General features: G+C 44.8%; 3 protein-coding genes across 35 annotated transcripts in view; 1 reads left to right on the top strand and 2 right to left on the bottom strand.

Annotated features, from left to right (window-relative positions):
- LOC311526795 (uncharacterized protein) overlaps positions 1–20591 on the top strand; it is a 316378-nt gene that overhangs the window by 16768 nt on the left and 279019 nt on the right. The window lies entirely within an intron of this gene.
- The window catches only part of SPHKAP (SPHK1 interactor, AKAP domain containing), a 105561-nt gene that overhangs the window by 56116 nt on the left and 28854 nt on the right, over positions 1–20591 (bottom strand). For all 5 annotated transcript variants that reach the window (XM_084640197.1, XM_084640198.1, XM_084640202.1 and 2 more), the window contains exon 3: positions 4797–4907. In XM_084640197.1, the coding sequence (XP_084496323.1) occupies positions 4797–4907 (111 nt within the window). The remainder of the gene's footprint in view (positions 1–4796; positions 4908–20591) is intronic.
- LOC311526794 (uncharacterized protein) lies at positions 13384–15116 on the bottom strand. Its single transcript, XM_084640204.1, has 2 exons — positions 14548–15116; positions 13384–13959 (listed from the first exon to the last, which is right to left on the bottom strand). The coding sequence occupies exons 1-2, from the start codon at positions 15059–15061 to the stop codon at positions 13418–13420; spliced, it is 1056 nt and encodes a 351-aa protein (XP_084496330.1). The 5' UTR covers positions 15062–15116; the 3' UTR covers positions 13384–13417.

Raw genomic sequence — 20591 nt, 5'->3', positions numbered from 1 at the left:
TTGGTTACATTTTTAAACGTTGTACTGAAACTGTTCCCACTACCTATAAAGCCAGGTATCTGAATGTCCTGTCTGACCGTATAGGTCTCTGAAGGAGCCATAAATACTCTTTAAATGACCTTAAAAAGAGCTTTTCTATACATTGTGCCATGACTTTAAAGTTAGAAATGAGTGCGGGGGGAGGGGGTGGTATAGGGAAGCTGGGAAATGCTTCCAACCCCCTTTCTCAATGGTATACAGCTTCTGTTTCTAGTCCTGCAGGGCCAGAAAATACCTGACCTTAAATATACAGTGTTTTATGTCTAGAAAAGCAGTCCCTGGTCCAGGGCTTAATTTTACCTATACTGGAATCCTCTCACCCCCCATTGGAAAAACACATTGGCCTATGCTTGGAAAAAGAAGGGGAATATTTCTCAGGCAAGACAATTTAATGAATAAATAAATGGTACCTGTAGAAAGCCTCATTACTTCAAGTGGGAAAATCATGTGTGATTTATGCAGCTTATGATAAATGAGCGCTGATTAATCCTTTGCACAATAGCATCACATATCTTGTTTTACACCTCCACCTCCCTCTTTTTAAAAAAATATATTTAGAAATAATGTGGAGAGTTCTTAAAAATCCTGTTGAGATTCTTTTGTGTCCCTTTGGTAGTAAAGCCCTTAGATTCAAGAATCTAACTGTACAGGCCTTGAAGGTAGGAGAAAAATTCCGAGTAATGGTTTAGAAACCTCCAAAAAGTTTCCTAAAATGTCTTTCCTCTGCATAATGTTATGATATTAAGGTCCTATGTTTCAGGAGCTTCCAGGGCTAGAGGCAGCTTGCTTCCTTCTTAAAGATATGGGGGGGAGGGATAGCTCAGTGAGCATTGACTGGCTAAACCCAGAGTTGTGAGTTCAATCCTTGAGGGGGGCCATTTAGGGATCTGGGGCAAAAATTGGGGATTGGTCCTGCTTTGAGCAGGGGGTTGGACTAGATGACCTCCTGAGGTCCCTTCCAACCCTGAGATTCTATGATATAACAAACCAATCGCAGGTTCAACACTGAAAATTATCCACCCTAGCTCTGCAGTCAGTGTAATTTAAGTGGTGGAGGGAGAGAAGGAAACTCTTCAGGTTTCTGTTTCTAACCAGGGTTTGTTTGGAAACTGTTCCAATGTTGGTAATATTAGATGTAGTCCTGCAGAGGAAGATGGTAGAGTGGTCAAAGGTTTTTTGACAAATGCCCTTTATCAGATGGCTATCACCACCCCACAGAGGGAAAGAGATGTGTGGTTAAACAGAGCTCATTAATCTTTTCAAGTCAGCAACATTATAGACATTCTCATTAAAGTTCAGTATATTTTTATAGTAATTTGAGCTGCTCATTCACAAGATGCACCCAATGAATCCATATATTTTATTGTATGATGGCTTTTGACTAGTTCTTCATTCCTTGCCAAAAAATAAAGGCTTTCTGTAATTAGCTACACTTTCTAATTTACACTGCTAAAATTCAACATTATGGCAAAGCTACATATTACTTTATTTCTAATCCATTTGGAAACCACTACAAAACAAATCACTATTGATCAAGCTAGGTTTAATTTAGTGTCAGTGCTATTGTTCAAATTTTCTTTAAAGATGAAAGATTTTATATCAGGGGTGGGCAAATTTCCCGGCCAATGGGAGCTGCAGGGGGCAGTGCCTGCAGGCAAGGACAGCGCACAGAGCCCTCTCCCTCCTCTCCCCCAGGAGCCACATGGACTGGTGCCGGCTGCTTCCTGGAGCAGCGCAGGGTCAGGGCATGCAGGGACCCTGCCTTAGCCCCACTGCACCATGCGGCTGTCAATCCATAGTTCACCGTCCCCTGTTTTATATGAACTGCCACTACATCCTATTCTACAGGACCACAACAATAGACTTTAGCATGAAGTTATGTGAGGTAATTTATGTCCATTGGTTGTCTACCTGTCAGCTGAATGAAAAGTCACCATATAACCAGAGAATGGACAGCAGTGATATACTTCTAGCTGTGATTCCTGTACACACCAACTATTGTAGATGATCATAGTGAACAGATCCTCCAATGACTATCTACACACCTTGCTTGCTCTCAAATGGTTCGACCACTCATACAAGGTTCAAGTAAGGCAAGCCTGGATTTAGACAGGCAGCCTGCAGGTTGTTGCAGGTTCCATTTATTTTGCAATTGCACAAGCCTCCTACACAAATTTTCAAAGCAAATGATGGCTTGATGGAAACAAGCTTAAATGAGGGTACCTGGTACAGGGTATGCTAGGAATCAGCAGACCTCCTAAACACTGGTCCACACAAGAGTTCACAATCTCTCATTTAGAGTAAGGAAGAAAAACCTTTGTGTGAAAGTTTTTTTTTAACCCACTTTAAAAAATAATGGGGTCCCACATACATCAGAAAGACCAATTCTGTTTAATCATTCTCGTTGTCTCTCTGTGAGCAGGAAGCCTGTCACAGTTTAGTTAAAAAGATTAATGTTAATGTACTTGCCAGCATATGTAGGGCAGCCACACATCTATTTTTATTTGTACTAACTGTGCTAATCCATAATGGGATGTGATGACAGCAACCAATATTCATGGAAGACAATTTTGAGATGAGCTGTGGGTATTAACAACCAGACACCATAGACCACAGACACCTAAAATGAAAACTCATTCATTCAAAGGAAAGTTGAATACTCAATAGGTAAAAATATTACCGTCTGCCTTTGGTAAAAGCAAACAATAACAAGAGTGTATTAAATACAAAAGACCATAGTGGTTTTACAGACACAAGCTGCATTCAGTGGGACATTGGAAGCTCCCACTAGGGCAAAGGCAGTGTGCTTAAAGCAGACACAGTACCGCTCAGAGCACTGGGAAGAGCAGCTTCTCCTCCCCTCTTTGCAAGAGGGTAGTACGTACTCTCTCCTAAGTAGGATCTACTCCACTGGTTAATGGAGGACATGGAGGAGGGCATCCTCATGTCTCTGTCCCACTCCCCAAGTCCTCCACTATTTTTGGAATGTCTGTCATGCCAGTGGCACAAGACGAGATTCTTTGCACTCCTTTGGCATGTGTGCTGGGATCATGCTCATTCCTTGCATCCAAGTGCAGTTTTGTTGTGTTCCCTTATCACACTGGTGAACCTCTGTAGGACCAAACACAATCTTGCTGAGGTAACTCAGTGGGGAGGGCACCTTAAACAAACACTATTACCGGTAATTTAAATTCTCTGTCCCACTTCAAAGTTTGAATACTAAGACAAAAACTTTGGAAAATGGTTGCCTAAAGTTAGGTACCCATACTTGGGCACCTAAATTAATTGCCTAACTTTAGGCAACAACATTTGAAACTCTGGCCTATGCTTTTTTAGGAGTATGTCAATCAGGTATATAAACAAAACTTCAATTCTGCTTATATCAGCATCATAACTAAAACATTTCAGTAGCAAGATTTAATGCCACCTTCTAAAATTTAAGCTGACCTAAGATTCTGGGCCATCACAGAAGTAAGCTTTTGCTTTTGTTTTCTAGCATTAACTATTGTATTTGAAAGAGCTTCTAAAATTAGGTATACACAATTTATCCCTCATGAGTATAAAGTTGTTTCCATGTCTAATAATAGTGAGGATTATTTAAAGGGTAGCTTTTTTTTTTTTTGAACAATCAAGCCACAACTCAATGGAATTGCTTCCCCCCCCCCTTCTCCGTTTTTCTTGCACAATGAATATCAGCTAGGCACCAAGATTCTACTATGCAGGCTGCAAAAGCTTCTTCTGTGCAGAGATGGGAGGGAAGGGGGCAAGGGTCACGCCTCTATTCTATAGGGGACCTGTCATGCAGGGTGGGCAAGAGTATGCCATAAGAAGAACAGGGCAGGGCTGAAGGATCCTAATAGCCTCCTCCCAAGAAAGGAGGGGTTGGGGCATTGCAGAGTTTTGCAGCATCAAGGCTGCAGTAGCAACTTTGGGCAGTTGCACGTTTACACAAGAATTTGATGGGGTGTGTGCCTCAGAACAGCAGACTTACAATGAGTTTCTATTACTCAAAGGGGACAGCTACACAGCCAAAACAAAACAAAAAATGCAGGAGACAGTCTCAGAGCCTGGGTCAACTGCCTTGGGCAGGTGCAGTGAAGGGGAGGCTCTCAGAGCCCAGGCTCCAGCCCGAGCGGGAAAGTCTACACTGCTATTTTTAGCCCTCTAGGGCATCCCAAGTCAGCTTCCCCACTCTATGTGACTTGCTGCTGCAGGGCTTTTTTTGCAGTGTGGACTTACCGTAAAATGGTATATTTCTTAGTGGCCAGTTCTGAGAGATGTTGAAAGCCTAGCTCCCCTTGACTGAAATGGGAGTTGAGGGAACTCAGTACCTTGCAGGATCAGACCCTTAGCATGGAATGGTTGAGAATGCAATATTGAGATGGAAATTTCATTTAAAACATGGAAGAATTCTCTGTATGCTTATTTTTTAGCTTTATCTTTCTGCTGTGGACTATGATGGTCCATATGATGACCAATATGATTGTCCTAAGTCTGTAGGCAAACTTCCAAAGTGATCTTTTCAGTGTCTATTGTATACAAATCTATGCCTGTATTCTTGCTTTGCCTGTTTATTTAACTGTCTTAATCCAGACTGAAGTTTAGGATTTCCAGTTTTAGATTAAGTAACTGATTACATATTTTTTCTGCTACCACGCAGTGATATTTTTTTAATGGCTGATTAATTTGTGCCTTCATTGAGACAACTCCCTTCCCTCACTTTTCCCCACATGGGTGTAACGCTTCTGTGTACTTACTGAAGCACATTTGTTTTCTGATTTGTCTTCCACAAAGCCAATTCGGCATGGTGTCCTCTGATTCTGTAGCCAGTAGTCAGTTGACTCTAGTAGACTGTTGCTGCAGAGAACCTGTTAAAATAGATGAATTTACTTAGTTCTAATTTGCTTGAAGTAATGGCCTGGATTTTCACCCTTTTAAGTAAATGGGAGTCTTGCTAGTGAGTTTCATTTGGGACAATATTGAGATTTTTGTTCCTTTTGGAAAAATATATACTTAATCAAAATGAGATTACAGAAATTTACACCTCCCTCAAAGTCGTATCATGTTCACTTCGGAAGTGAAGGCCTTGAAGATATTTGAAGATATTTTTTGACTATCAAACACCCACATTTTTACTGGAATACAGATGCGGGGGCTTTAAACTGGTGGACATGAATAGCAAAAAATGAATTTGAAAAAAAGGCCTTTAGAGGGAAGTAACATACCATTTTAATTCTACTGGCGGTCTCAGGGCTGGAGGCTGCCAGTGTACCATGCATATCATTTTCATATCTGAGTGCTCACTAGAGAAGTTGGAAGTAGTTAAGTATCATTTTAGTCAATATTGAACTCACTCCTGTGTTTGTTGAAGTCAGTGAGGGTTTTGCCATTGACTCCAATAAGACTAACGTGGTGTCTCCACCGAAGTGAGGTGACTGCTGCCACTGCCCCGTGGACTCTGCCTGTGCCTCTCGCAGTGCTAGAGTACAGGAGTCAATAGGAGAGTGCTTGGGGATCGATTTATTGCGTCTAAACTAGATGCAATAAATCGATCCCTGCCCACCAATCTGGCGGGTAGCGAAGACATACCCTAAGAGTTCCCCTTATGAGTTCAACACTGCATCCTTACTCAGACCCATGGTCCCCATTAGGAGTTTTGGCAAAGTAAAGACCAAGTTACTGTGCCTCTTCTTCCTATCTTTGCCCCGTCACTAAAGACCACTTCCAATGTTTTGGCTTTGACTCTTTCTAGTCTATAATCTTACAAGGTGGGTGGTGCAGCCTCTAGAATTAATTTAATCCCTTATGTTGCTATTCCTTGACAAATCTGTGGAACACAATGTCCAACAGAGCCAAATAATCTTTTTGATAAAGAAATCTCTGCTATATTATGTATTTTGATTACTACAACAGATTTGCAAGCTATTACACTTAGCATAACAAAAAAGGGTATTTTCTTTCTGAATGTGGCATGACATAATTTATTGAAATGCCTCAGATTTGTAAGACTGAAATTGTTTTGAAACTGTGACTCACATTACACATGCTGATTGTGCCAAAGAATTGCACCAGTATGTGTTTAGGAGTATGTTCTCATTTGCTTCACACTTTGTGTGGGCCAAAATAGCTATATTTGAAAATAGGTGGACTGATACTGCAGTAAGCTTACTGGCCAGCTGCAGAAAGTATCCTAACATAAACTGGGGGAGTGGCTGAAAATCTGCGGGATCTCCAGTCACTCTTCCATGGAAAGGGAACAGAACAAACCACATGATACATGCTCCATCTAGGGAGAAAGAACGGTCCTGCAGCATGGGTCGTAGCCTGGGATGCACGAGAACTGAGTCCTATTTCTCACTCTGCCATAGCAAGTCTATGTTATCTTGGACAAGTCAATTAGTCGTTCTGTGCCTCAGTTCCCAATCTGTAAAATGGGGATAATAGCACTTTCCTACCTCCCATTCAGATATTTCAGTAATAGCAGACACAAAACTTCCTTGGGAAGATTGATCTCATGCTAGAGATACTGCACTCTTTATCCATACAGTACCTATGAGAACTTCCTGGAAACATAATAAAACTCTGTTTAAAAGGAAGGACTGGGATAACTGTTGTGAGCACTTGTTTTACATGGATACTCTGGATTTTATAGGTGAAATATAGGAGGAAATAGACACAAAACAACATAAAATTCATTAGCAAGAACATAAAGATATCACATGCACTGGAGAATTATCTCATGACAATTTTTCATATGTTCGTCATCTATGCACAGACTATACCATAAGTTGCCTAGCTCCATTTCTCCCACAGCACAGGAGGATGGTGGTGGCTTCTATCTGGGTAAACGCTGTTATTACTATTTAAAATAGGCTAGGATTTCTGAGTAGCAGGATGGATTAATTTGTTTGCCAATGCTTTAAATGTGGCCAGCCTGGCAAATAATAATGAGAAAGCAGGAGACTTTTCAATTACCTTTAAAAATGGGGCTGAATCGTTATTCTAGGCTACCACCACATTTCTGTTGTTATCAGTCCTGGAGATGCAGCACACAATACACAACCCAGGTAGATACATTTGCACCCTCTGGATTTGGGGCTGGTGCCTGCACTGCTCATGCTGCTCCACAAGATGGAGCGGTCAATCATCCTGGTGAGATGACCTGTGGGAACTCTCCTTTCATCCCTAGCTACACTCCTACAATGGTGCTTGTGAGGGGCCTGAGTACAGCTGTCTACAGCAGTTTTGCACACTGCTTGCACCCAGGAGTTCTCCCCAGCTGGCTGAGGTCCTTCCTCATCCTTTATATGCTGCTGCAGCAGAATACAGGGGCATAGTGTGGGAAGAATCCCTCACATAGAAAATGCCTATATTAGAGCATGCATGCAATTTCCTGCTCCATCAACCTGGTACACTTCCCCATCTGCAGATTTTTCCATGGAAAAGGATGATCTGGCCGTAATACTTTAACAAGGATTGGACAATTGCAGGAATAAGAATAGCAAGAACAGTGACACTAGCTATAAACCACCTTGTGTGGTTAATCATCTTCACCCTGTAGGGATATCAGAAAGCATTTTTGTGAAATGGATTTATGTTTCATTCTGATTTCTTACAATTCTTGCATAACACGAACTATGTACTAACTTCTCCTCACTCTTGTTTATGAAACAATGAAGTGCCATGTTTTAAAACCATACATTTACTACCATGTTTCAAGTAATCAAAATGCAAGTATCTTGCTTTATCACTGTGCTGGGATAAAATTATAAAACAGTGCTTGACTTTCAACCTTATTGGGTATGAACCTTGTGAATTCTGCTCTAATAATACACTTTCAGTGGGAAACAAGAGCTATCTCTGAGCTCTAATAGCTTCTGTCATTATTGTGTAGCCTTTTATATTGATGCCCCACTAAAGACAAAAAGAAGGTCGTAGGCAGGTACTGTACTACTGGATATGGTGAGTATGCTGTATATTTGTTTACAAAAAGTCACCTTGGAGAGAGTCAAAAGCAAGACTCGTCTCTGTGATGAACTGTGCTTATCTGTATTGCAAATACATCAATAATTCAATTACAAAAATCACTTGGTAACAAGCAATTCCAAATGATACTCAACTGACAACATTCACTAAGTGGCAACTAGAGGGTTGTCTTCATGTAGGCTGGGAGGTTTTTGGGACTATGCTTTGCTTAAGTAAAATGTCCCCTCCATATGTTGTGAATGGTCCCTGGAATGCTTTCCATGTGTCTGCAACAGCCTCACTGAAGTAGTCTTGGGCAGTATGACACCACGCTACCAGAACTCCTACCTGTGGCCAATATCATGCACTTGTTAGCAAGCAGGCAGCCTGTTGCACCCACATGGAGCCCCAGTGACTTCAGGGGGGCTCTGCATGGGGGCAGCACGGAGGACACATGCTCTTAATTGATATTGGCCTATAGTAGCTACTGTCCACTGAGAAGACTCCACTTACTTGTTTGACTCAGGGGCAGATAGAGGGGAGGAATAAATACAAAACTGCCTCTGATAACTAGACTCTGAGAGCCAAATTCAGTTCTTTATGTGAGCCCGGGCAACCCCACTGAGAGACTGAGTGGTTGTTGTTATTCACCTCCATTTTACTGAAGAGAGTATTAGTCTTCCTTGTGCTCAGTGCTGTATACTGTGGCTATGATGTGGTCACAATCTCAAGGATGTTACATTTTAAATTAGATGATACAATTAAAACCTTCTGAGCCTGATTCTCCATTGCTTTTCTTGCACTCTGGATAGTCACTTGCATACACATAGCACATGCTTAGCAGGTGTAAAATGCTCCCATTCTGAATTTGGTAACAGTCTGTCTCCTTCACACAGCTGTAAACGATTACACTAGATGTAAGGCACTGGGGTCGGGGGTATGTACAGGCTTTATAGACTGCTCCTTCAAGGTGCAAATGCTGATTTTACATTTGAAGACTGGACACTATATTTAGCAATCCAGTCAAGTTCTTCAGGAAAAAATATATTTACATAAAAGGTTCCTGGCTACCAAAACACAGGGATATTAACTTCACCCTTTCCATTTGATATTGGTTTATGAAAACAACAGATAACACTTCCTCATGTTTTTAGCAGAGAGAAGAGCGTAAAGTAAGAGCTACCTCTATGGCAAAAGAGGCCAAATAGTTGGGAGTCTTTGGTCTGTCCAGGAAAGGGGAATGAAGAAGTAAGTGTGTCCAAACTTCACAAGAAATCCTGGCCTTCAAAATACCTATACCTGAAGTATAAGGAATCTTAAATCCATAGAGAAACTTTCCTTGTGCCCTCTAAGGCCACTTTTTCTGGGATAGAGTCACAGAAAGCAGATATCCTTCCCTAATATCAAAAAGTGGTCGGTCTGCTTTTCCAAAATACAGATTTCTACAGAAAAGCAAAGAAAATAAATTGGATAAAATAATAATGGCCACAAGCAGCAGAATATGTGTGAGATTAGGAAAATACAAGGGGGAGGTCGGGAAGAAAATTGATTGGCATGACAAGACAATAGATAAGAGGGTAAAAAAAGTTTAACTACATTTATGGGCAATTACGAATGGTCCAGTAACTAACTAGGAACACAGAAACGGCCAAAATGGATCAGATCTAAGGTTCATTTAGTCCACTACCCTGTCTCTAAGGGTATGTCTACACTACGGAATAAGGTCGAATTTATAGAAGTCGGTTTTTTAGAAATCGGTTTTATATATTCGAGTGTGTGTGTCCCCACAGAAAATGCTCTAAGTGCATTAAGTGCATTAACTCGGCGGAGTGCTTCCACAGTACCGAGGCTAGAGTCAACTTCCGGAGCGTTGCACTGTGGATAGCTATCCCACAGTTCCCGCAGTCTCCGCTGCCCATTGGAATTCTGGGTTGAGATCCCAATGTCTGATGGGGCTAAAACATTGTCGTGGGTGGTTCTGGGTACATATCGTCAGGCCCCCCTTCCCTCCCTCCCTCTGTGAAAGCAAGGGCAGACAATCGTTTCGTGCCTTTTTTCCTGAGTTACCTGTGCAGACGCCATACCACGGCAAGCATGGATCCCGCTCAGCCTCACTGTCACCGTATGTCTCCTGGGTGCTGGCAGATGCGGTACGGCATTGCTACACAGTAGCAGCAACCCATTGCCTTCTGGCAGCAGACGGTGCAGTACGACTGGTAGCCGTTCTCGTTGTGTCCGAGGTGCTCCTGGCCACGTCGGCTGGGAGCGCCTGGGCAGACATGGGCGCGGGACTAAATTTGGAGTGACTTGACCAGGTCATTCTCTTTAGTCCTGCAGTCAGTCCTATTGAACCGTCTTATGGTGAGCAGGCAGGCGATACGGATTGCTAGCAGTCGTACTGTACCATCTTCTGCCGGGCAGGCAAGAGATGAGGATGGCTAGCAGTCGTACTGTACCATCTTCTGCCGAGCAGCCATGAGATGTGGATGGCATGCAGTCCTTCTGCACCGTCTGCTGCCAGTCAAAGATGTAAAAGATAGATGGAGTGGATCAAAACAAGAAATAGACCAGATTTGTTTTGTATTCATTTGCTTCCCTCCCCCCCCCCCCCCGTCTAGGGGACTCATTCCTCTAGGTCACACTGCAGTCACTCACAGAGAAAGTGCAGCGAGGTAAATCTAGCTATGTATCAATCAGAGACCAGGCTAACCTCCTTGTTCCAATAAGAACAATAACTTAGGTGCACCATTTCTTATTGGAACCCTCCGTGAAGTCCTGCCTGAAATACTCCTTGATGTAAAGCCACCTCCTTTGTTAATTTTAGCTCCCTGAAGCCAACCCTGTAAGCCGTGTCCTCAGTCGCCCCTCCCTGCGTCAGAGCAACGGCAAACAATCGTGCATCTGAGTTGAGAGTGCTGTCCAGAGCAGTCACAATGGAGCACTCTGATGGGGCTAAAACATTGTCGCGGGTGGTTCTGAGTACATATTGTCAGGCCCCCGTTCCCTCCCTCCCTCCGTGAAAGCAAGGGCAGACAATCGTTTCGCGCCTTTTTTCCTGAGTTACCTGTGCAGACGCCATACCACGGCAAGCATGGATCCCGCTCAGCCTCACTGTCACCGTATGTCTCCTGGGTGCTGGCAGACGCGGTACGGCATTGCTACACAGTAGCAGCAACCCATTGCCTTCTGGCAGCAGATGGTACAGTATGACTGGTAGCCGTCCTCATCATGTCCGAGGTGCTCCTGGCCACGTCGGCTGGGAGCGCCTGGGCAGACATTGGTGCAGGGACTAAATTTGGAGTGACTTGATCAGGTCATTCTCTTTAGTCCCGCAGTCAGTCCTATTGAACTGTCTTATGGTGAGCAGGCAGGTGATACGGATTGCTAGCAGTCCTATTGCATCATCTTCTGCCGGGCAGGCAAGAGATGAGGATGGCTAGCAGTCCTACTGCACCGTCTGCTGCCAGCCAAAGATGTAAAAGATAGATGGAGTGGATCAAAACAAGAAACAGACCAGATTTGTTTTGTACTCATTTGCCTCCTCCCCTGTCTAGGGGACTCATTCCTCTAGGTCACACTGCAGTCACTCACAGAGAAGGTGCAGCGAGGTAAATCTAGCTATGTATCAATCAGAGACCAGGCTAACCTCCTTGTTCCAATAAGAACAATAACTTAGGTGCACCATTTCTTATTGGAACCCTCCGTGAAGTCCTGCCTGAAATACTCCTTGATGTAAAGCCACCTCCTTTGTTAATTTTAGCTCCCTGAAGCCAATCCTGTAAACCGTGTCGTCAGTCGCCCCTCCCTCCGTCAGAGCAATGGCAGACAATCGTTCCGTGCCTTTTTTCTGTGCGGACGCCATACCAAGGCAAGCATGGAGGCCGCTCAGCTCACTTTGGCAATTAGGAGCACATTAAACACCACACGCATTATCCAGCAGTATATGCAGCACCAGAACCTGGCAGAGCGATACCGGGCGAGGAGGCGACGTCAGCGCGGTCACGTGAGTGATCAGGACATGGACACAGATTTCTCTGAAAGCATGGGCCCTGCCAATGCATGCATCATGGTGCTAATGGGGCAGGTTCATGCTGTGGAACGCCGATTCTGGGCTCGGGAAACAAGCACAGACTGGTGGGACCGCATAGTGTTGCGGGTCTGGGACGATTCCCAGTGGCTGTGAAACTTTCGCATGCGTAAGGGCACTTTCATGGAACTTTGTGACTTGCTTTCCCCTGCCCTGAGGCACATGAATACCAAGATGAGAGCAGCCCTCACAGTTGAGATGCGAGTGGCGATAGCCCTGTGGAAGCTTGCAACGCCAGACAGCTACCGGTCAGTTGGGAATCAATTTGGAGTGGGCAAATCTACTGTGGGGGCTGCTGTGATGCAAGTAGCCCACGCAATCAAAGATCTGCTGCTATCAAGGGTAGTGACTCTGGGAAATGTGCAGGTCATAGTGGATGGCTTTGCTGCAATGGGATTCCCTAACTGTGGTGGGGCCATAGACGGAACCCATATCCCTATCTTGGCACCGGAGCACCAAGCCGCCGAGTACATAAACCGCAAGGGGTACTTTTCAATAGTGCTGCAAGCTCTGGTGGATCACAAGGGACGTTTCACCAACATCAACGTGGGATGGCCGGGAAAGGTACATGATGCTCGCATCTTCAGGAACTCTGGTCTGTTTCAAAAGCTGCAGGAAGGGACTTTATTCCCAGACCAGAAGATAACTGTTGGGGATGTTGAAATGCCTATATGTATCCTTGGGGACCCAGCCTACCCCTTAATGCCATGGCTCATGAAGCCGTACACAGGCAGCCTGGACAGTAGTCAGGAGCTGTTCAACTACAGGCTGAGCAAGTGCAGAATGGTGGTAGAATGTGCATTTGGATGTTTAAAGGCGCGCTGGCGCAGTTTACTGACTCGCTTAGACCTCAGCAAAACCAATATTCCCACTGTTATTACTGCTTGCCGTGTGCTCCACAATATCTGTGAGAGTAAGGGGGAGACGTTTATGGCGGGGTGGGAGGTTGAGGCAAATTGCCTGGCTGCTGGTTACGCGCAGCCAGACACCAGGGCGGTTAGAAGAGCACAGGAGGGCGCGGTACGCCTCAGAGAAGCTTTGAAAACCAGTTTCATGACTGGCCAGGCTACGGTGTGAAAGTTCTGTTTGTTTCTCCTTGATGAAACCCCCCCGTCCCTTGGTTCACTCTACTTCCCTGCAAGCTAACCACCCGCCCCTCCTCCCTTCAATCACCGCTTGCAGAGGCAATAAAGTCATTGTTGCTTCACATTCATGCATTCTTTATTCATTCATCACACAAATAGGGGGATGACTACCAAGGTAGCCCAGGAGGGGTGGTGGAGGAGGGAAGGAAAATGCCACACAGCACTTTAAAAGTTTACAACTTTAAAATTTATTGAATGCCAGCCTTCTTTTTTTTGGGCAATCCTCTGTGGTGGAGTGGCTGGTTGGCCAGTGGCCCCCCCACTGCATTCTTGGGCATCTGGGTGTGGAGGCTATGAAACTTGGGGAGGAGGGTGGTTGGTTACACAGGGGCTGTAGTGGCAGTCTGTGCTCCATCTGCCTTTGCTGCAGCTCAACCATACACTGGAGCTTACTGGTTTGGTCCTCCAGCAGCCTCAGCATTGAATCCTGCCTCCTCTCATCACGCTGCCGCCACATTTGAGCTTCAGCCCTGTCTTCAGCCCGCCACTTACGCTCTTCAGCCCGCCACTTACTCTCTTCAGCCCGCCACCTCTCCTCCCGGTCATTTTGTGCTTTCCTGCACGCTGACATTATTTGCCTCCACGCATTCGTCTGTGCTCTGTCTGTGCGGGAGGACAGCATGAGCTCGGAGAACATTTCATCTCGAGTGCATTTTTTTTTCTTTCTAAGCTTCACTAGCCTCTGGGAAGGAGAAGATCCTGTGATCATTGAAACACATGCAGCTGGTGGAGAAAAAAAAAGGGACAGCGGTATTTAAAAAGACACATTTTATAAAACAGTGGCTACACTCTTTCAGGGTAAACCTTGCTGTTAACATTACATACATAGCACATGTGCTTTCGTTACAAGGTCGCATTTTGCCTCCCCCCACCACGTGGCTACCCCCTCAACCTTCCCCCCTCCCTGTGGCTAACAGCGGGGAACATTTCTGTTTAGCCACAGGCAAACAGCCCAGCAGGAATGGGCTCCTCTGAGTGTCCCCTGAAGAAAAGCACTCTATTTCAACCAGGTGACCATGAATTATATCTCACTCTCCTGAGGATAACACAGAGACATAAAGAACGGATGTTGTTTGAACGCCAGCAAACATACACTGCAATGCTTTGTTGTACAATGATTCCCGAGTACGTGTTACTGGCCTGGACTGGTAAAGTGTCCTACCATGAAGGACGCAATAAGGCTGCCCTCCCCAGAAACCTTTTGCAAAGGCTTTGGGAGTACATCCAGGAGAGCCGCGAATGCCAGGGCAAAGTAATCCTTTCACATGCTTGCTTTTAAACCATGTATAGTATTTTAAAAGGTACACTCACCGGAGGTCCCTTCTCCGCCTGCTGGGTCCAGGAGGCAGCCTTGGGTGGGTTCGGGGGGTACTGGCTCCAGGTCCAGGGTGAGAAACAGTTCCTGGCTGTTGGGAAAACCGGTTTCTCCGCTTGCTTGCTGTGAGCTGTCTACAACCTCCTCATCATCATCATCTTCTTCGTCCCCAAAACCTGCTTCCGTATTGCCTCCATCTCCATTGAAGGAGTCAAACAACACGGCTGGGGTAGTGGTGGCTGAACCCCCTAAAATGGCATGCAGCTCATCATAGAAGCGGCATGTCTGGGGCTCTGACCCGGAGCGGCCGTTCGCCTCTCTGGTTTTCTGGTAGGCTTGCCTCAGCTCCTTCAGTTTCACGCGGCACTGCTTCAGGTCCCCGTTATGGCCTCTGTCCTTCATGCCCTGGGAGATTTTGACAAAGGTTTTGGCATTTCGAAACGGAGTTCTGATAGCACGGATTCCTCTCCCCATACAGCGATCAGATCCCGTACCTCCCGTTCGGTCCATGCTGGAGCTCTTTTGCGATTCTGGGACTCCATCATGGTCACCTCTGCTGATGAGTTCTGCATGGTCACCTGCAGCTTGCCACGCTGGCCAAACAGGAAATGAGATTCAAAAGTTCGCGGTTCTTTTCCTGTCTACTTGGCCAGTGCATCTGAGTTGAGAGTGCTGTCCAGAGCGGTCACAATGGAGCACTCTGAGATAGCTCCCGGAGGCCAATACCGTCGAATTGTGTCCACAGTACCCCAAATTTGAGCCGGCAAGGCTGATTTAAGCGCTAATCCACTTGTCAGGGGTGGAGTAAGGAAATAGATTTTAAGAGCCCTTTAAGTCGAAATAAAGGGCTTCATCGTGTGGACGGGTGCAGGTTTACATCGATTTAATGCTGCTAAATTCGACCTAAAGTCCTAGTGTAGACCAGGGCTGACAGTGGCCAACACCAGATTATTCAGAGGAAGATGTGAAATAATTTTCTCCCACATTAGGTCTCATCCTGATTTCTAAGAGAGATTGGCTTAAAGCCTCAAGCACAAGGCTAAATGTCCTTCCAAAATGTGAAATAATTAATTATGACAACTTTGGATAGTCTTTATCCATATAAATGTCCAATCCTTTTTCTGAATCTTAAATTCTTGGCCTCAACAATTCCTGTGGCAATAAGCACCACAGTTCAATTACAAGATATAACTAGAAATAGAATGAGGATGGTGGGACTAAGCGATGCAAAGAAAAGGAACATGTTAATCTGCCTAGAGCCCAGAACTACTATTCAATGGCAGACGTGAGAATTCACTACGTCAAAATATTTACTGAGAAAAGAAAATTGTGCAAACCACAAAATGAGACGAGATCATCTTTCTAGGGGACAACCCATTAGAAGTGGCTAAGGGGAAAACTGTTCTAGGATCCCTTCACAGAACCAAGCTGCCACTGGCTAGGTCCCAATGAAGCTGCAGAGGGAAGTTAGAAGACTACTTATTATTACCCTATGGGGACTGGGGCCGTAACCTTTACTACCATAAGCCAGCAATCATAACACTGAGCTAGGCAGCCAGATAATATAGCTCCTACCTATATTAGCTCCCACTTAAATCCCCACACAGAAACCATAGTGCCACGAAGGTCATAGTGCCTTCTGCAAGGCCTCTTGTTTACAGACATCTATGGGAGGGGCCTTCATGTTGGGCCGGATAGAGTGGAATGGTACTTTAGAAGTACTGGTCCTTCTCTCTACCATGCAGAAAGGGGGAATATCTAGTTTGTGGAGGGGGCCTTCCACATGCTAATCTCTAGAAGACTATCCAGACCCTGGAATACAGATCTATGCCAAATACCTTCAAACAAGTGTGTTTAGTGATCACAAATACACCAATGTGACCAAAGACTTTGTACGGAGAATGGCAAAGCCTTGAATTTTAAAACAATCCCTTCCTTGGGGAATGCTGCCTACTCTTGTTTATCAGTTCATTGACTCTGCACTTGATAAATGCCATACCTTCTGCCTCAGTGAAAATAGAGTCCTGCTACCATAATTAACTCAGACTAGATGCATAAACTAAAACATCATGCACGCCACAGAAGCACATCTCCTCTTGCCTTTGCAAAGTGTTAGTCATTTTTTTATATATTTGTGCTGAAATCTTGAAATAAAGAGATCTTATTGCTGTTGAAAGAATGTTTCTTCCCCCTGGAACCTCTTTATTTTAAAACGGTCACCACTCTAGATCTTAGACTGTTGCCAATACAGAGTAACCCAAGGGAACGCTATGATCCTGCTCAAATCTAGACGTAGCTGGGAAAAGGACACCATCTTTATCTCTAAATTACTCAGTAAAATCCAAGGCAAAGTTAATCATATTCACCTTTGCAGAGTCATCAGAAATTACAACAATTAATGAGTATGTGTAAACTGCAATTAAACACTCGTGGCTGGCCCATGTCAGCTCGAGCTCCAGATGAGCCCAACTGTCTACACTGCAAATTTACAGCCCCACAGCCTGAGCCCTACAAGCCCAATTCAGCTGACATGGGCCAACCACGAGTGTTTAATTGCAGTGTACACATTCCTGACTTTCTATTCCTATTTTCTAAGTCTTTCTTCAAGATACATTATTTTTAATTTTTTTGTATCTTATGTAATAGGTTGTAGAATTCTTCCATTTCTACAACTTCTTGTCCGCAGGAACTAAAGTTCTAACTCTTGTCAGAGATACTCTCCTGTGCATCTGAAATTGCCTCTTTGAGCTTAAACAGCCCTGCAAGAGGTAAACTGACATACTTTCTTTTTGAATTTCCTTTAAAATCATGGCTAATGCTATTTCAGATTTGATCACTTTGGATCTTTCTTCCCCTTAACTCAGCCCCTCTTTCAGAACCTAGGGGACAGTGTGTGGAACTCTGAATTAGAAGGCCTGACCCTGCCCTGCCACAGACTTGCTAAGTGATCTTAGGCAAGTTATTTCAACTTTCCATAATTCAGTAGCGCCATCTGTATATACGTAAGCAATCTGTAATCTATGGATGAAAAGCACTGGATAAGAGCTATTCTTATTCTTTAACAACAGCCAGTGCACCCCTGACTTGCCTTCTAACAAGGTTCTAATTAGGGCTTCAGGATATACTCCTCCTCTTCCCCCACTTGCCCCCACCCCAAATTCCCCAGGGGTAGCTTCCCACCTTTAGTGACAAAATAGTTGTGGATTGTGGCAACATTTATGAATTTAGTAACCCAAAAAAGTGAGCTAGGGACCTAAAGCTCCACTCATACCCAACCCTCTGCTAGTGAATGAGCACATGATTCTTCCATCCCCTTTTAGGGAACCCTGTTTTAAGTGAAAGCATATGATGATCATAGGTAATGCTCCTGAATGAATGCTTGAAAAGGTCACATGCATTAGGCCTGAGGGCATGGACAGGATGGCTCAGGATGAGTGGATAGTTCAGGTGTCTAATGAACTTGTCTATTCAAGGAGTCTATTCACGTATATTCAACTTGTTTGTTTTTATAATTCTTTTCATGACAGAATTTGGGGATGAGGCTGTGTAATGGGTGTCCCTCCACACAAGGCAGAGCAGGTTATTAGGACAATTAACATGATAGGCTGCATCTGTGGGAGAGCCAAACAAAGCCTAGCTGGGCAGGGGCAGGCTGAGTTTGTATAAAGCCAGCAAGCTGAGCCTAGAAGAGGGCTATAAGGACAGTAATCTGTAGTTGCTTTTTGGGGGAAGGGTCTTGTACTTGGTTACAGAGTCTGGTAAGAAACCAAAGAAAAGAGTAGTCTACAGTTACTCCCTGGGAGGAGAGTGTTTTGGCTTGTAAACCCAGAGAGATGCAGGAAGGAGTTTAGGAAAATAGCTGGAACCCAGAATAGTGGCATAGGACCTGGCCTGGGAGTAGAAGACTGGAACAGCATAAAGACAGTTGACCCAGTGGGATTTTGATACCCCAGAAGGAGAAAACTATAGTGACCTGGCTGGAGGGAACTTCATGACTCCTGGAGAGTGAGGAGGGAAGTATCTGACCTGAATGGAGAGTCCCTAGAAATAACCACAAGGAGGCACCCAATGGTGAGTGAACTCTATGACCAAGTAGAAAGCTGACACCATCACATGGGAGGCTGGTTGGGAAGCAAGCTCAGGACTCTATCTCCTCAGGCTGGCTATGAGCAAATTGCATCAGTGGGATGATCTCACTTAGCCAGATTCTGCTCTCTGATATGCATAGTTCCCACTGGAGTTGTATGCATGTATCTGAGGGCAGAATTTAGCCCAGGCTTTGGAAGTGCAGAGAAGGGTACAACATGCAGGTGCTTTTGCCCACTTCTAGAACTAGTCTCAAAGATTAACTCTCCTTCCGGTTGTAGAAGGAGGCCTGAGATCACTGCTATTAGTGAGGCAGTTTGGATTGCATGAGGGAGAGAGGCTGACCAGAATAAAATTTTGGGTGAAATACTGATAAACTGCTCGAGGTTGCTTCTCACTTGTTGCGGATCATGCTGCTAGATGGCCTCCCTTACAAATGACATTTTCAGCATAAATGCTTCTCATCTAAGACAAAAGCAAGGAGGAAAGAGTCAGATGATTTGCTGTTCCCTTTGGCTTCAATGGTTTGCTCTTGTTTTGTTGTATAATGCTTAATGCAATGCCTCCAATTCACAGATGCAGCCAAACTGTTTGGTACTGCACCTGGGGAAGGGGACAAAGGTGGCTTTAAGCTACCTTTTTGCTTCCTGGATTCCTGAGTCATCTGATGACCAGTTCAGCCCCCAGTGCAGTTGAGAGCAGCCTCATGGCTGTTCTATGCTATTCTTGACATTAGTGGTCTCAAAGGCCTGCTCTGGCAGCTGAGTACAGCTAAGGTGCATCAGCATTCTGGCCACACTCCCAACATAGCTACTATGGCTTGAATCTAGCCCATTTGTTGTCACTCTGAAGCAGTACAAAGGTCTGTATATTTTATGTGTAATCCATGCCCGCTTGCTGTAGCGCTCTGCTCCCCTTTAATGGCAGCTAGGCTAGCTAGAGATTGTTGAGCCTGATACAGCCTGGCTAAGAGATGTCTTCTAGCTCAGGTGATAGAGGCTTATACATTAAGCTCCGGAAGTCCCAGGTTTGATCCCAGCAGATGATGACCAAGGTCTGTCAGCGCTGCAATGCATGACCTCCGTGTGGTGATTTTGGTCATTTAATGAATAGGTAAGGGGTGTGTGTGTGTGTGTGTGGGGGGATGGTTAATCGTTTCTCCATAAGAAATCATCATGTGGTCTGAAGTACCACTATCTCAGTTCACCCTGTTTCTCCACTCCAGATCCATGCCTGGATTCCCCCCGCCCTACATGGAAGGGAGCTCTGCCATTTTTATGGCATCCCTCGGTCAGTTCAGATATTCTAGAGGCTTTTCCAGAGTCAATGCTGAGGAAAGGGGTGGAAATTGGTCAGGCCAGGGGAAGGAGTGGGCCCATCGTCCCCTCTGAAACCTGTGGAAATTAGTAGCAAAGAGAGTTGATGTGGAGGCATAGAGGGGCTTCCATGCAGATGCCCTGGGCCTCCCATGGATCTGAGTGGTGTGGGGGTAGGAGAATATGCCAGTCTGTGGGGGGAGCATGGAAGTTGCTAGAGACTCTTCCTTGGGGTAGGGGCGAACTCCTATGCCACGTATGAACAATACGAGGGAGGGAATCTCTGCAACAGAATCCTGGTGGATATTATCTTCTCGCTCAGAACTCCCCTCCTATTATTTTTTCTATGGAAAGGGATAATCTGGACCATTGTTTGGTATCTAAGGGTAATGTTGACTAAAGGTAACTAGTATATAGCTACATATGCAGTAATGTAGAGACAGAAAATGCATGAACAGTTGGATTTCTTGATAACTAGAAGTTAAAGGTTGTCACATGATATCTGAAAGGCCACTTTCCCTTCATTTGCAAGGAATATTGCAGGTTTGTCCTAGGACGTCAATGTCCCAAGATAATATCTCTATGCTGATAATATATGGTCAAAATACTCTTACATTTCCTAGAATCTTATTTAATTT

The sequence above is a fragment of the Lepidochelys olivacea genome (assembly GCF_965140295.1).
Source record: "Lepidochelys olivacea isolate rLepOli2 genome assembly, chromosome: 9".
Taxonomy (NCBI): Eukaryota; Metazoa; Chordata; order Testudines; family Cheloniidae; genus Lepidochelys; species Lepidochelys olivacea.
The sequence above is the reverse complement of the archived record's forward strand: the minus strand, read 5'-3'. Positions and strand labels throughout refer to the sequence as shown.